Raw genomic sequence first — 17,414 nt, 5'->3', positions numbered from 1 at the left:
AAAAAAATAAACTTTTTAATAAAAAAAAATGACCTTTTATTTTTTTAAATGAAAAATAGTTTCCTATATGCCAGTGCTATCTGTTATAGACAGGCTTAGTATTTTATTATAGACAGGCTTTTATTTGTTCAATAGATGCTTTTTATACTGTTGCTTCTTTCTAGGTCCTTTTGGAAATACAATGATAAGCAAAATAAGGTTCTCACTGTCATGGACTATATCTTCACTACTGTGGGAAGACACTAGTCAGTGGAATTAAATGAAATGCAGTCATAACACCATATGTTTGTAACTAATGTGGAAGAGATAGAAAGTACAGTCAGGGAGATAAGTTAGGCAAAGGCTGATGTATAATAAGGGTGAGCGGTGATGCTGACTGAGTTACTGTCATGAAGGTGAAGATGGAAAGGAACAAGCAAGATATTTAGGAAGTTGCTTGTGACTCATGTGAAAAGAAGTGAGGATGCATCCCAATATGCCCAAGGTCTTTTCAGTTTTTGCTTTTTGTCCTGTCATAATTAGTAAGAGATTTCACTTTCAAAAGTTTTATATGATTACAGTCACTGAATTATTTTAACTCTTTAACTCTGTTTAAGATTGTGTGTGATTTTTCTGCCAAAATGTTATTTTTATAGCTTTGGGCAACTTATTTTAAAGTGAGAGGAGCAAAGACAAAATTTATAAAGTTACTTTAATTTTGGTGGAAAAATGCATCTTAAAATTTGGTAAATAGGGGCCCTCCCTGGTGGCACAGTGGGTTTAAAGCACAGCACTAAGAAGCTAAAAGACACTTCAACATGAGTTTGATCCCCACCCCAAGGTCATCCACGTGACGCTGAAAACCTCTCCTGGCCGCTACTGACCCACCTACTGCCCCCCTCAGCATTGTACTTCTTTGATCTGTTCTGCTCCCCACTCTGTCTCTGGTGAAGCCTCTCACTGCACCTGCACCTCTGGCCTGTACCCCAATTCTGTATGCATAAATAAGTAAATCTTTAAAAAAATTTTTTTTGGCAGATAAAAATGAAAATCTATTAGTTTTTTTGCATTGTCCAAAATATTATAATACTCTTGGCTTCAGAACACTGAGGATCCTTCAGATATTCTTTGGCAAGTAAAAAAGGTAAAGATTTATAACAAAGGAATATGATTCTGAAAAAGATAGTGCATTATCTTTGTGTATATGAATAAATTATAAACAGGGTGCAAGAGTGCAGTCAGTGTAATAGCTTTTGCTCTCTTTGAAGAAAATAGAAAGTGCTCACTTAAGGGGCAAATGCTTGTGTTTCTATTAATGGACCTTCTAAGCTTGAATGATTTTAAATAGGATATGTGTGTTCCTTAGTTCCAGTCAGCTAAGAAACTGTGAAAATACATGTAATTAAAGTATCCAAAGTAATCAATGTATGCCTACATTTAATAAAAAAATACTATTCATAGTAATAATGTTAATAATTAGAGCAATAATAATAAGTATCATTTCTAAGACATTAAGGAGGATTCACAATTAAAAATAGTCATCAATGCTTAAAGAATTTCTTTAGCCTTCTATACTCAACCAATAGACAGATCAGTGAGATAGAAAATTAGCAAGGAAATAGCCTTCAATGAGGAGTTAGAGCACATGGGCTGAGCAGATATTTATACGATTCTTTCACCCCTCAAAAGCTGAGTGTACATTCTTCTTACACATGGAATAGTCTCCAGGTAGGTGATATCTAAGACCCCAAAACAAATGTCAATAGATCTGTGAAGACTGAAATAAAAAGAAGAGGAAAATTCATATAGGAACTAGACACAGCAAAAACAGTACTAATAGAAATATATAGATCAATAGAAACAGCTCAAGTAAATGAGAGTATTATCATTGTACCCACTCCCAGACAAGTGTTGCATAAAATCTGATGAAAGTCAGCTTTAATTAGTGAATAGTGGTCTTTTGTTTCATGCATTAAAGTTTTTTCTAGAGATATCTACATCAAACATTCTGTTTCTTTTCCTATTTGAAGTTGCCACTATGTCAAATCAATCAAATTGAGAACTATATGTAATAAATAGGTCAATTTAAACACCATATCCAACTTTGGGATATTATCTCTTTGTTTTACACACACACACTCACACTGTAGATGTGTATATTTCTAAAGCTGCTCTTTGAATCAAAGAGCTTTCTAGTATATTTAACATATGTTGTGATGCACTGGACCAAACTGTCTTTTTCAAATGTCGAAGAACTGAACTACCTCTACTCAGAGTTAATGAGATTGGCCATTCCCCAAAGGTCGGATAGAGAAAAGTGTCACGTCAGAAAGGAAGACTTTTGCTTACTAGAAGAAACAAGCTGTAGTTTTGCTTTCTACTTGAGAATAATGCGTACCAACTTCTGGTCCATTGGGACTTTTTATACTGGCCCATTGAGAAAACAGTAGGAACTGTTTTAATAGCATGAACTGTTCTCTCTAATTCTTTTCTTCAAGCTATTTTCCCTACAGGTTTAGCTTTAAGTTGCCATTTTATGAACAATATTGATATTACAGTATTTCTTTTACACATCTTGGAAAATGGAAAATTTACAACCAGCTGTAACAAATTGGGAAACTAGACCAGGTACCACTATAGAACTAGGAAGCTGAGAAGGATGTTGGGGGTGATGCAGGACACTACAGGGAATGGGAAAGAGAAGCCAAAGAAGAAAGGATTGGAATGTAGAAAAATGAAAAGTTTTAAAAGAAATTAACAAATGATTGATTCAAATGATAAAGAGTTTAGATTTAGGGATTTATTTGTTCTTCAGTCACCATCTCCTGACACTGTGACGGATGCCTCAGTTTCCCAAGTGTGCCTCATCCTAACCCCTCTGGGATCTTGTACACAGATTCTAGCAGAAGGGGCTGTGAATCCGGAAATACTGAGAAATGCTGCTTTAGGAGGTGGAAGATGTGTTAGATTGCATTCTGGTCTTGAGCAATTTATAATCTATCTACTGTAGCCTCATTTTTAAAAAAATCTGATGATAATACTTTGCATGCCAATTTTTGAGGTAAATGAAGTAAGAGGAAAATTTCTAAAAAGGTTACTATAACTTATAATTTAATTAAATTTTTAAATTTTAATTATGTGAATATGGTGAGGAATGCCTTTGAGGAAGAAAGTTAAAGGATACAGAAAATTTACCAAAAATTTTTCCTTATCAAAGCTCTGTTTCTCGAGTTTGTTGGGTTTTGTGTCTGTTTTTTTTTTTATACATATATATAATTTGTTTTTGTTTTTTAAGAAAATGTGAAATTTTACTTGATGGAGCCGTTTTTCTTTTATTTTTGTCTACTCTCAAACTAATGATTAATTTCAAATCCTACACATCAAATCATAAGCTCCTACCTTTAGTAGTTAGATCCCTTGGTCCCACATAAGCCCCGTTAAACATTGTCTTAGGGTGCCAAGCATAGCACCTCGAATTTGAGTTCATGTTTACAGAAGGACCCATGTTTACAAAAGCAAGTGAATCTCTAGATCACACCCTGTCTCTGTCCAATGTACTACTTGCTAAAAATCTTGTGTTCTGATTTTTAAAGATATTGGAGGAAAAAGCATTCACCCTTTCTTTGACAGACATTATTTTCTGCTTTGTTGGTTTTTCTGACCTCTAATATCTCAATCCTAAATCTCACATGCTGAAACTTGGCATATCTGCATTTATATTTTCAGGTTATTTTTATAACAATAAAATAAGCAAGTTGGCTTTTGTAATAATTTTCCTATCTATGATAATTAGCTGCTTTCAAGTAACTTATTTTTTTTGATTCATTTAGCAGCAGCAACAGAAGAACCAGAAGTGATTCCAGACCCAGCCAAGCAGACAGACAGAGTGGTGAAAATAGCAGGAATTAGTGCTGGAATTTTGGTGTTCATTCTCCTCCTTCTAGTTGTCATATTAATTGTGAAAAGGAGGTAAGGCCTGATTTTTATTATGTTCCACTCACATTTATGTTGTTAGCTTTCAAAAACATTTCCTTGAGTTCTTTGATATCAGAACAAACAAGATGATTTAATTTTAACAGTGTTGCCAGGATCTCTTAATATTTCTCATGCTTTTAAAATAAATTATTATTGGTTTGCTACAGTTTCATTTGGGATATAAACATATTTTTGTAAGTTAACTTAAAAATTAGTGTATGAATTTAAATTTCTCAAGTGCAAAGACACTTAAAATAGTAATTTTAGATCATATTTAAAGTGTGACTTTTTATCGATGGCAAATAAAGATTTATTATGATACTTGGGTTATGGTCTATGAATTACTGTGCTCTCTAACTCTGCTTTTCTTAATGTTGGCTACAGGTAAGATATGAGAAGACTAGAAACATTACTTTATGAAGTTGTACAATAACTATTCATTTACTAAATATTTTAGCGCTATAACTTGAAGAATCAATTTTTAATTGAGTGTTATTCTTTGATACTATGTCAACCAATATCGCCATCTTCTGGAATAAGATAAAGATATTAGTACTTAGTGGATTTATACTGAACTCTATTCAGCTGATTAAAGTATACTCCTGCAAAAAGACATTTCAAACTATATAGCTTTTATAATTTGAACTTATTTCCATTCCCTGAAATATCTACCACCAAGACATTGTCTTAGAAACAGTACAACTCCCCATTGCTTCAAATCCTATGTTTTAGGTAATAGTTCAATTGGAAAGACTTTTTTAAAACTTTACTTGCTTAGTATAGCCCCGGAATAGTTTTGTGTATAAAAGTATTTGTAAGTTGTGCTTTAAATTGAATGATATAATAAATGATGTTTGCCTACATTGCATTAAATCGAATATTATTATGGTTGTTATTTTGTACTGGAAATAAATGATTAATATAGATAAATCTCATACATGTTTAATGATTCCATCAGAGTTTATTTTAATGTATTGCCTCTTTACAATTATCCCCTGGAGATATATATGTTGGAGAAGACACATCTGCATTAGAAACATTAGGTATGCATTATAGTATTTTGTGTTAAATTAGCTACATACGTGCTTTCCCCAATAGTGCTTTCTCTTTGCTGTTGTCTCCCTCTGTGATTAGAAAATATATCATATCTGAGATGAGAAGTTCTAATGTATTTTAGCAGTCAAATTTGCCAATGAATTTCAATGAAATTGCTGAATATAATGTAGTATTACTTGTATTTGGAAAAATAACTAAAGTTTAGTGAATTAACTAAACTTGGCTTCACAAAATGATTCCAGTCACTTCAGATTCAATAGGAGGGTTTGAAAATGGCCTCTGATTATGTCCTCACTCAGGATTCATTTAAACATATGATTTTACTCGCTGTTTATTTTCAAAGCACTTACTTGCAAATAGTCTTCTTAACCATGTCCTATGTTTTAGAAAAATGAACTTCCTAAAGTAAAATAGAACAATCTAAGCATGATTTTTAGATGTGGGTATAATGTTCTGATAACTCTCTAAACTTACACAATGACAAACTTTTTTCTGGTTCATATTCTAAATGGTCGGATAAATTAGCACTTTTATTAAAATGTTTAATGCTTGAGCTATTACACGTATGCTTTGGTTGGTTGTCTTTTGATAGTAAGTGTGCAAAGGCTTTTGTTTCTCTTCCTCACCAGCACTGCTAGGAAAAGGTGCAATTTTTAAAGTTATGTTTAGATATAGTGCATTTTAAAATAACGTAGATTATGCAAACCCCTCACTTATTCAAACAACTTTGTGATGACTTTTACTTCTATGTAGTATGTCACTTATATGTGATTTAATCACAAATATGTGTATGCATACACAAAAGCATCACTATTATAACATCTTTGGAGAGTATCAGGTTTACATAAACAATTTATATAATGTATTCTCCCTTTTAATACTCATTATTTTATAAGTATAATCAAAACGGAAACACATTATTTCAGCTTCTAACAATTTTTTGTTTTTATGGGAAATTATTAAGTTTCTCAAGACTGTCCCTCACTGGGAAAAATATATGTAGGTGTATTTCTCATGAAAAAAAAATTTTCTGTGATTTTTTTGGTGATGGTATAAAGAAATGGCTTGGAATTCAATTTAGTAAAAGGCTACAGCTGAAGGTATATATAAAGTAAGTTTTTAGGCTAAGAAAAGGGATATTGCATCTTTCAAAACGCAATGTCATTTTTTTTTTAATTTAACCACTGTTGAATTATTTCCAAATGTATGCCATTTTTTTCATTGATTATGTATTATTTTTTAAATGCTCAGCATGAATACATTAATAATTCCAAACATAAATTTGAAATTATGTTTCAATACAGTAAATGTTTGTACATGATATCATGGTCACATACATCTACTGTAGGATTATCTTTGTGTATATATTGTATAAGGTGCATATGTATATTCAAATAATATATGTATGTACCTGAGTACTACCATTAAGATATAATGACTTGTTCATAGAAATTTAGATGTCATTTGCATATATTCTATATTAACCCTATAGATCTTTATATTTTGCATCTAAAGAAATATAGTCAATTTAGGGCACCAGTTCTATACACAGCTGTTCCATCTGTCATGACATTTAGATGGTAATGGATATTATGCTTTACTGCATGTTGAAAAACACAATTCATTTAATTTTCAATTTTTTGGCAATAAAAGAAATGTAAGCATGTTTTTTTTTCAAATTATGTATTTTAAATTTTATTTTTATTGCATATCTGTCTGTTTAATTGCATGGCAAGATAAACCTATCCAGTGCATGAGCAAACTGAAATGCAAACCAAAAAACATGAATTTTATTTTATTTTTAACGCACATTTTTCTGCTTTATTGAATGTGACAGAGTCACGCTTTTCATTCACCATTGCTTCTCTTTTTCCACTGTCTGTGATTTGCTTGCCAGGAGGAGCTACTATTCTTACTCCTACTACCTGTAAGTAGAAAATGGGTGATATTCGACTTTACGTTTGTTAAAGATGCAGTATCCCTTTTCAAAAAAAATAAAGAAAAAAAAAGAATGTCTTCAATTTTGGTGCTGTTTCAAACAGTATGTTTTCATGGATTCTAAAACTTTAAAGTTTATCTATAAACTTATTTTGTTACTCTTTTTAAAAAGGGATATTGTATTTCTGTATGTTCAGCTACTTTTAATTTTTATTTACAGTTTTTCATAACAAACTCTGATATACAGCCCAAAACATCATTTATTTATTTAAGTCAAACCTATGTTTCATCTGGTAAACTAGAAATAGTAGCTATAATCTACTAATCCCTATCTTTATATCATACTGTTACACTGGAGAAAAAGATTCAGTGATGTATTCCTAGACATTGAAGATGCTTTCACAGGATTTAAAACAGCTCAAGTCAGCATGTAATAACCTCTCTCTTTCCAGGATACCAGGATGGGTTTTAACTTCAGAACATCTTTGATCTGATCATCTAGGCAATCAGTATACTCCTGCATAAAACAAATAAATGGATGAGATCATAATGTTGCAGTGACAAGGAAATAAAAAATCTTTCTTAGGAAATAAAATTTTAATTTTTTATATTACTGTAACTTAAATAGGACAATGATTTTAAAAGCAAGGGAAAAATCTGTCAACCTGCACAGAATGCAAATTGATAATAAAAGTAATTGAAAAGCAAATTAGTGACATAAGTGTTACCCATCTCCTTTGCGCTTCCAAAATTCTCTGGTTTTTCCTTTGGTGAAGTATGAGGTGCTAGTTTGAATAAATGTGGATGGTATTATTCATTCTGTCTCGCTAGTCATTTTCAGTTTGTTGCCTGAGATCCTAGTGTAATCTAATTCAAAGGAATAGGTACAACAAAGTTTTCTTGGACATTACTGCATCAGTATTTGATCTTCCCACTTTTTAGTCTCCAATACTATGATTAAGTAGATCTGGGGGTTATATCCCATGGTATTCATTTCACAAGGTAAATTTAAGCTAGCATTACAACAAAATTTAGTGTCTCAGTGACTGCAACAAAATTCTGCCAACATTTAAAATGTTATAAACATTTGGCTTCTCAAAATCTGCTAAAACAAGCAGGTGTAAACTAACAATGCTCCTAACTTGTGATGAATCATAATATACTTGTTAAATCATGTTTGATGAAGCCAAAGGTAATTAACTGTATCATTTCATACAATGATGGAGCACTTTTCCTCTTTATAGCCCACCCATATATCCACCTGCAGAAGCTTATGCTGTTGGCTGCTTTGATAATGAAAGTCATTTGCACATCTGTCAAACTCAAGTAGTTGCAAAATGAATTATATCACTCTCCTGAAGTGCACATTATAGATGTTGTTTACTCCAAGAAAAACAGCGTATCAAATATACAGGAATCAGTAAGTCTTTAATTATGAAAATGTCAATAATCTCACCATTAACAATAATTGTATCATACGTTCAAATGGAGATACCTTTTTGGTGCATAGATAAAAATCTCTATTTTAAACTCTGTAATGGGTTGTGATACATTATTGTAACAGGAGTATGATATCGTCAATCATAATTGGAAAACTATCACAGACATGAGCCCTTTAAAAACTTTTTCAACATTTTTGGTAAGACTAATCTGAATCAGAGTTGTTGTTTTTTTTAATGAAACTATCAATAAGTAAAAATTAAGAAGAAAACTGATCTCTAAGCTGATATTCATTGACTTAGTCATAGTAACTCTCAGTTCTTAATCAAAACATTTAGTTCTAATGTTAATTTTTATTTGATTTGTAACAGCCTAAATGAAAGCCTACCTCACAGGGTTGTTGTGAGGATTAAGGTATAAGAACTAAAAAAAAAAAAAGAACTAGATTGATAGTACCTGGCTAGCAGACATAAACAAAATTTCTATTTCCCTATAATTTTTCAATTAACAAAGTTTGTGAATCTGGAAGGTAAAAGTCCAGTGCTATGTAAATGTTTACCTGCATGCAAGTTCATTCTTCTTATCTTTCCTCAATCATGAAATGCGTTTAATATGTATTTTGAAGGAATACTCCAAAGATTAAACATGTCTCTTCTATTTTTCCAGTTTATTCAGTTCAAATTTCAGGGTGTGTGTGTGTGTGTGTTTTCTTTTTAAAGATTTATTTATTTATGCTTACAGAATTGGGGTACAGGCCAGAGTGTGGTGGGTGAGAGAATTCACCAGAGACAGAGTGGGGAGCAGAACAGGCAGACTGATAAAGTACACTGCTGAGGGGAGAAGCAGGTGAGCAGGAGAGGTCTGCTGTGCCATGTGGGGCTCAATCTCATGCTGCTGTGGTTTCAGAGAACTTCATAATGCTGTGCTTTAACCCCTTGTGCCACCAGGAAGAGCCCAGGCTGTATTATTTTTATGTAATTCAGTCTCTGAGATTTTATAAGAAATGAATTTTTTTTTCTTGGCCCAGAAAACAAACATTTGAAAGTTCTATCTTAAACTACTGTTATGCTGCTTTTTTAAATTAAGCTAACATTGGTTTATAGCACCATATGTGGATTCAGATACTTAGGGTCACACCTCCTCAGATGTACCTCATCATACCACACCCGCCACCAAAGCATACATAGTGCTACTTAATCTTTTTTTTTTTTAATTATTGAGGTGACATTGGTTTACACTCTGTACGATTCAAGGAAATAAGATTCACACCTTTTCAACTGTACATCACCACACCACACCTAAACCGAGCATTCATATCTTTCACCATGTACCTTTGGGTCCACTCCTACTTTGCTTGCCTCAACAATCCCCCAATGGTAACCACATCTGCAGTCATATTTTAAAATGGCTAAACATTTTTGCTACAACCACATTATTCTTAACCATTTATAACAATGATATTTAACTCCTAGAGTAAGTAAATAGTTTATATTATAATGAATTTTGGATTTTTGGCTGTCTAAGAAAATGCCAGCAACCAAATATGGTATAAGAGCTTATGGCTTGACCCAGGTCATTTTTTCAGTGGTTATTACATAAATTACCTTGGGGAAGTTATTTAACTTATCTGAACATCAAAACTCAGCTATATATTTAGGCTCGTGATGCTGTTTTCAGTGGGTCAATCTGAGGATTAATTAAATTAACAAATGAAAAGTCTCAAGCATACAGCAGGTCTAACCCATCCATTCAGTATTTATTGAGTGTCTCCTCTGTGCCTGACACTGCTCCAAGGGCTGGGATACACAGAGGGTCCTTAACTTTTGCAAACACTCAGTGGGGAAAACAAAAGGAAATGTGCAATCGTATGTGATGAATGTTGTTATAGGCAGAGCATATAGTGCTGTAAAACCACCGAGCAGTGAAACCTAACCTGAGACACGTTATATTGGGGTCTGTGAGACAAAGCCTCCCAGATAAAGTGAAACAAATGGAAGATAGCCACATAATAGAGATAAAAGGACATTGTAGGCCAGCTAACAGATATCCTAGGTGATGGCCTACAGATGAGTTTGGAAAGTGAAGTTTTTAAACTAAATATGCTGTTGGTCAATATGCCCCATATACTATTTAAAAAACAAAAACAAAAACACAGAAGCACTTGAGGAAAAAAATCAAGAAATTCAACATAAATATTTAGATTCATGACTTCTCTTTAAGAACAGTTTAAAAACCAGAAACTTTAGCATGGGAATCACATGCCGGTACTACATGGACACCTGCCTCCCAAACTGTTCTCTCTGTTGATGGGGTTTCTAGGGTTTCTACCTCCCACACAGTATGTTACTATCCACAGAGATACTCATTTAGATCACCTGTCTTAAACCTCTATGTTTTCTTCAGGATTTTAATCTGTTTCTCTTAAAAAAAGAAGAAGAAGAAGAAGTAATTGCTGTTTCAATGAGTAGGATGAATTTTGCCAATAAGTGATAGTGGTGGTGGTAATAGTGGGGATGAGATAGAGATAGTGCTTGCTGGTTTAAGTGCTGATGGTGATGGGAATCCCTGTTATACTGTTGCAATTTTTTTTCTTATGACTAGTGCCATCATTGTTGTTATTTCTTTTAAAAATGCTATTTCAGCCCTTCAATTTGAGTTTGTGACTGTCTTATTTAGGAGTCCGATCTGGTGTGTCCATCTACTACTGGGTGTGTTAGGTGTTTACCTTCAGACACCAAGTGCTGTAATTCTCAGAGAAAAATATTCTGCACAGGAGTACCTTTCTAATCACTAGATTAATGTTTTTACAGAACACGCATTTGGGGAAAAAAAATACAGCTACTAAATGAGTATTTTAAAAATATTTGTAGTATATTTATTCTAGTACAGATACTAATGAGAATCAGAAGAATATGTGCTAGCTAGTAATCTAGCTGAATAATGGTGTTATTAAAGCAACTAAAGAGTTTTTCCCAGGTAACATAAACTGCTGCCATAAACTCAGAAACAAAATCTGGCTACTGCAGGATTTTAGACTGCCTTTATTTATAGCATATATAAATTGCCTTGTTAATGTGATTTACATGTTTTATATACTTTTATTAGTTTTTTTCATTGCATGTTTCATGTGTAACATTCACACACAAAAAAATCAATGTATATTATCTCCTTAATGTATGAGATAAAGATGCCAGTGTTTGAGTAGCTCAGAAGTCTAACTGCTAACTTTCAAGTCCCTATAAGCCATGTGCTCTGTTGCATTTATAAGGTATTTCTGGGTATGATGTCATTTAGTTCTAAAAAACAATTTTAATATTTGACCTTGTGTATAATTTAAGATTATGATCACTGGTATGATGCCCTTACATACTAGTTTCCAAACTTTTTTGAAAGTAGTTTTCTTACAAACTATATAATTTAATCCTTTGTATTTGGTATATCTGCATTTTACCTACCTGTGGCTGATTTTATAAAAGTCTTCAAATTAGGTTTAAATGAATGTTATCAATATATAGTTAAATCTGTTAATGCTACACATGTTACATTTTTACTGAGCAATAAAACAGATAAGGAAGAATGTATCAGTTCTTTGTTTTAGTTGGGTAGCTATGATAAAAATAAATGTGAAAATGTAAATATGTTATTCCCCAGAAGAACTATTAAAAGCTGTTCAAAAGAATTAATTATATAGGAGGAAAAACCAAAACCATAGCTTTAGTATACATTTTCTTTGAACAACTCTAACAAAGAGCTGTTTTATTTATGGTTTTATAAACTATGGTTACATTTTATTATACATTTATCTTAACAATAAAATATAAGAAATGACCAGAGGTTTGGATTGACAACTTGAATGGAAAGTGTTCATATGATAAGTAATACAGTTTTATGACAATCAGCAAATATTCTTAGAATGTCAAATTTAATTCCTGAAGTTCTTAGAGTTTCTAAACCACGTCTGACTCTTATCTTCGGACTTTCCTTACTGCTGGTGTCAACTTCCTTTCAAGCCTCCCACTAAGGTTTCTCTTTTGTATTTGCTTTGGTAGCAAGCTTGCTAAAAAACGCAAAGATGCTATGGGAAACACCCGGCAGGAGATGACTCACATGGTAAATGCGATGGATCGAAGTTACGCTGATCAGAGCACCCTCCATGCAGAAGATCCTCTCTCCATAACCTTCATGGACCAACATAATTTTAGTCCAAGATGTAAGTTCTTCAGTAATTTTTTTAACGATATATTTATTTATGCATTCAGAACTGGGGTACAGCCAGAGGTGCAGGGGCGGTGAAAGGATTCACCAGAGACAGTGTGGGAAGCAGGACAGGCAGATTGACGAAGTACACTGCTGAGGGGAGCAGCGGGCCGGTCAGGGTCAGGAGAGGTCTGCTGTGCCATGTGGATCCCCTCCGGGGTGGGGATCAGACTCCTGCTGAAGTGGCTTTAGTTTCGTGGTGCTGTATTTTAACCCAAGCGCCGCCAGGGAGGGCCCTTCATTAATTTTTTTTTTTTTTTAATGTGTTTCAAAGCTCTTCAGGTTCTCCCAAATTAATTCTGCACATTGCTTTTCGAATAGAGTAAGAATATGAGAAGGAGAAGTAGAAACTAGAACGATAGAATCGAAAGTGTTATGAGATTCACAGATAGACATTTTCAATTTTGATATTGGAAATAGGTATTATTTCAAACTTTCAATCTTGGCAATAAATCTGAGAAGATACTCTGAACATACATCATTCAGATAAAATAATATATTGTTGTTATAGTTAAAATACTTGATTTTTCTAAAAAGTAGTTCTTTTGAGAATGTATTTTAAATTTATTATTCGAGGCTTTATATTAAATAAAGTGCCTTTTGGGATAAAAGGAAACAATTTTTTTCTAGAAATTATCGATATGGGTAAAATTATTCCATTGAAGTAATTTGTTATAATTTCTGAAGTTTCAGTAGTAAAATGTTAGCTATAGAGAAGGTCAGTCTACATGCTAATAAATATCTGATTTGCAGTCTGAAAGTTTACTTGCATTGGGCGATTGTCAGAAGATGACAAAATCCATCCATTCCCTTCCTCCATCCATTTATCTGTTTGTACATCCATCTGTCCAGCCAGCCAGCCAGTCAGCCTTTCATCCCTAAGAAATATTCCTATTATTGCAATGGCTTTTAAAGTAATTCCCATTGAAGTATAAATGGGTGAGTTAAGTATGAAGTATCCATGACAGATATTTGAATAACTGGCCTGACAATCAGTATTATCTATTACCTTCAAATTTCCCGTGTCATCACCATAGTCTAGTGCATTTCCCTCCCCCCACTGTTTTTGATCCCATTCTCCACTCCAACCCCACAAAATGTCTCTGATGTATAGCTGTTCATCATTATCATTATTTTTTCGCCTGTTCCGTTATATTCCTGCTGTGAGAGAAACCATCCGGTATTTTTCCTTTTCTTTCTGGCTTATTTCACTAAGCATGGTCTTTTCCGGCTCCATCCATGTTACTGCAAAAGGCATGTATTTCTTTTTCTTGGTTGCTGAGTAATATTCCATTGTGTATATGTACCACATCTTTTTAATCCAGTCATCCATTTTTGGGCATTTGGGCTGTTTCCATGTTTTTCCAATTGTGAATAAAGCAGCAATAAACATGGGGGTGCAGGTTAGATTATTATTTTAATGTGAGTTATATTACCAAACTTTGTTTCTTCAAATCTTCCAAGTATAATTGATGCTTAGTGAACACAAATTATGTTTATTCTTGGCCTTGTATACACAGAAGTGTTCCGCGATAGATCCCAGAGGTTTGCTTACCACAATTTGGAAAATTTGTGTATATAAAAAAACAGTTAATTATAGCACTACTCTATAGAAGTTATCTCCTATATAGATAATAAATATGTGTAGTGGTCAAGTTGAGAAAATAAGTGTATGTAAGTTGTATGCTGTTATGGCTTTTAAGGAAACTTTTCTGAAATGTTCACCTTCTGAAAATTTTCATTAATTATTGGCCCAAATTGCAACCCATCACTTTCCCCGATAATGTATGTACATCAAATTAGTAGTTAGAAATATTATATGAGTCATACTGGAGCTTATTTTTAATCATCAGAGGACCTTTCTGAGTAATATTTTTATTATAAATAATAGAGAAAAACATAAAAGCTATTGTTGAAAGTAAGTCTCTACCCACTTAAGTAATATTTAATCAATTAAGGATTAGAAAGCATTTTCATTCCCCAACTTTTCTATCACTTATATTTCTACCTTATTAAGAGGCTTGGATTCAGCTGTATAGCTATAAATACTCATTTGTGAATTAGAGAAAGGATTAAATTTATTTCCTACAGTTAACTGAACAACATTATTAGGAGTAAATATGAGATAATTGTTTCTCTAAGTACCTTACCTTGCTATATTGCAAATGCATGGGGGGTTTTTACCCTAATTCTATAATCTTGATAATGTCAAGTTAAAATTTTTTGGCTTTTAAAATTGAACCAAGTTATGAAATACAATTATAGATGCACCTTTCCTGGTGCTTTTAAATAAACCAAGCTAAAAGAGAGGATTTTTCTTTCCAGCTTATTGTAATAATAATAACTTCTTAAGAGAAATCTATTTTAAAGGGAAAACATTTGTATAATACAACATTAGGGGAGTATGTTCCTTCATGAGCTTTGTTTTCCTGCAGTGCCCAGTGACCCACTTGTGCCGACTGCTGTGTTAGGTGAGGCCCTAATTCTTTATCATCTCTTTTGCATGGGTCCACCTCTTTGCATGAGTCAAAGTTCTATCTGCACAGAATTATTTACAGTGAGGAAGCAGCTTGATTTCAAATATATAGTCATGGTCTTATCAAAGAGTCAAGAAAATCAAATCGAGCAGATTTCAAATTAATAAAATTTGTTTTTTAAAAGCAAAATATTCTTTAATTCTTAGTTCTATTAGATATGGGGAAAAGGTCAATGGTTCTTAATTTATGACTAATGTTTATTTATCTGTGTTCGAATGAACCCAAACACATACATCTCAGGGGCCAATGTAATCTGAATAATCCCTTCATAATCATCTATCTGACTGAAAGAGATTTTCTAATTCCACCTAACTTTATAGCAACAAAACACTTCCAAGTGAACAATGGAAATCGGTACATTTGCTTTAGTTGTGCTGTTATTAAAATTTTATAACCTCAGGTAGATTTGCTATAGTAATGTAGAGTTTTGCATTTTATATGCATATTATATGATTAGTGTTATCATTCAAAGATTTGTAATAACCCAAGATTTATTACTTATATAATATCTGCAATAACTGGTATTGCTAATGATAGTCCTATTTTATTTCAACTTGCCCTTTATTTCTTTGCTTACATACCAATGATTAATAACCAGCTTGTTTTTATGTTCACATATCTGATTTACTCCCATGTTGCTAGTATTTAAGATTTAAACAGAAATGTGAAAATTGACACATCAATCTATTTTTAAATATCCCCAAATCTCATGTTAATTTTTTATGTATATAAAACTTTAGCTTACACTTTCCACATACCTTTACTATACGTATGTATTCAGTAGTTACATGTTTAAAATATTTTGGAATTACACAATTCAGTTAGATAAATTATACCTCTTTTTACTAAAATTAAAAATATTAAATTTTATAATATAAGGATATGTATATTGTGACATTCTTGTGTGTGTCACACAAGAATAATCCAACATGCAACATTCTCTCTAATTGCTCTTGCCCTTTGTTGTCTACAGTAATGTCAGGAAATGAACTGGGGAATTTGTCCCAAGAATCATAATTATTGGGGAAATATCTAATGTCTCTGGAAATGTCATCTAGTGAGCAGTATAGTCTACTGTCTGTAACAAATACATAAAACTCAAAGTATTAAAAGCTCATTGGAAAAAATAATTGCCTAAATGTTAAAATTCCATTATAGTTCTATTTTAAGAACATAGAGAGTTGGGTCCAAATCTCAGTTCTGAGAACTCCCACTAAATCTTATGAATATAGTTATAATGTTATCTCCCATCTGTAAAACTGTGTAATTCCCACCATAACTTTTTCACATTAATTGTAAACAAAAAAATGAGAAAATATATGTGAGTTTTACACAGTGATAAAGTTTAAGAGATTATTGTCATATTAGTAATTTTCTCTGTGAAAGGGGTGTCAATATTTAAGGAAGGCTAATGCTAATACAATGGAGTCATAAAGTCTACTTATACAAGCTAAAACTTTATTTCTTACACATTTTTATTTCATTTTGATAGTCAAGCTGTTTTTTATTATCTGTTCTTTGAAAACAATCATTAAATATATCAGATGAAGAAATTACTTTTTGCATTTTCTATCATTCTTAGAATCATGTTTACCTTTGTTTTGCATCCAGTTGACTTTGTACTTATACAACAATATTTAATATACTTCAAATATTACTTTTTGTATTGATTCAAATATTACTTTTTGTATTGATTCATATTTTGTTTCTTGTGTTTTACTGCTTCATTGGGTTAAAGTCCCTATAACTGGTAAGTGTATTGCAAAGAACTCTTAGAAATTCTTTCCAGCAAGGAAATATTTGAAGTTATTATTCTTAAATGTATAATAAAGATAATGATTAGTACATGTACTCTCAGTAGCAGTCACATTATTAGGTGGCTTAATGAGGTGGAAATGTATTAAGATTAATAATTCATATGTGATTATTTTAAGAATTCTGCTCATTGTATTGCTGTATTAAAGCTTAATGCAAAACAAAAGGCACTGTCTCTTTCATATTGGGACCTAAGCATGTAATATTTGGAATATGGGTGATTTCTGTGTTCCTCTCTGAGCCATGTACCATTGTAAATAATCCCTTGCTCCAGTAGTTACAATGTGAGCTCTGGGGCTCCTTCACAGAGTTCTGGGCACTCTGTGGATAGTCCAGCTTGAATTATGGTACTTTGCTTCTCTGACATTATCTGTTTTCTTTACTTCACAAACTGAAGTGTATACTCTGATACTGTGA

The 17,414-nt window shown here is 32.5% G+C and overlaps 1 protein-coding gene across 9 annotated transcripts in view; it reads left to right on the top strand.

Annotated features, from left to right (window-relative positions):
* The window catches only part of PTPRK (protein tyrosine phosphatase, receptor type, K), a 494,475-nt gene that overhangs the window by 446,232 nt on the left and 30,829 nt on the right, over window positions 1-17,414 (top strand). For 2 of the 9 annotated variants that reach the window (XM_012722559.1, XM_012722540.1), the window contains exons 14-18: window positions 3,813-3,948; window positions 6,908-6,937; window positions 12,438-12,598; window positions 15,081-15,116; window positions 16,921-16,932. In XM_012722559.1, the coding sequence (XP_012578013.1) occupies window positions 3,813-3,948; window positions 6,908-6,937; window positions 12,438-12,598; window positions 15,081-15,116; window positions 16,921-16,932 (375 nt within the window). Of the gene's footprint in view, window positions 1-3,809; window positions 3,949-4,955; window positions 4,998-6,907; window positions 6,938-12,437; window positions 12,599-15,080; window positions 15,117-16,920; window positions 16,933-17,414 lie in introns of all 9 variants that reach the window. The other 7 variants (XM_012722555.1, XM_012722542.1, XM_012722532.1 and 4 more) reach the window with 6 other exon arrangements.

Source organism: Condylura cristata, unplaced genomic scaffold, assembly GCF_000260355.1.
Source record: "Condylura cristata isolate star-nosed mole 26May11 unplaced genomic scaffold, ConCri1.0 scaffold00001, whole genome shotgun sequence".
NCBI lineage: Eukaryota > Metazoa > Chordata > Mammalia > Eulipotyphla > Talpidae > Condylura > Condylura cristata.
The sequence above is the reverse complement of the archived record's forward strand: the minus strand, read 5'-3'. Positions and strand labels throughout refer to the sequence as shown.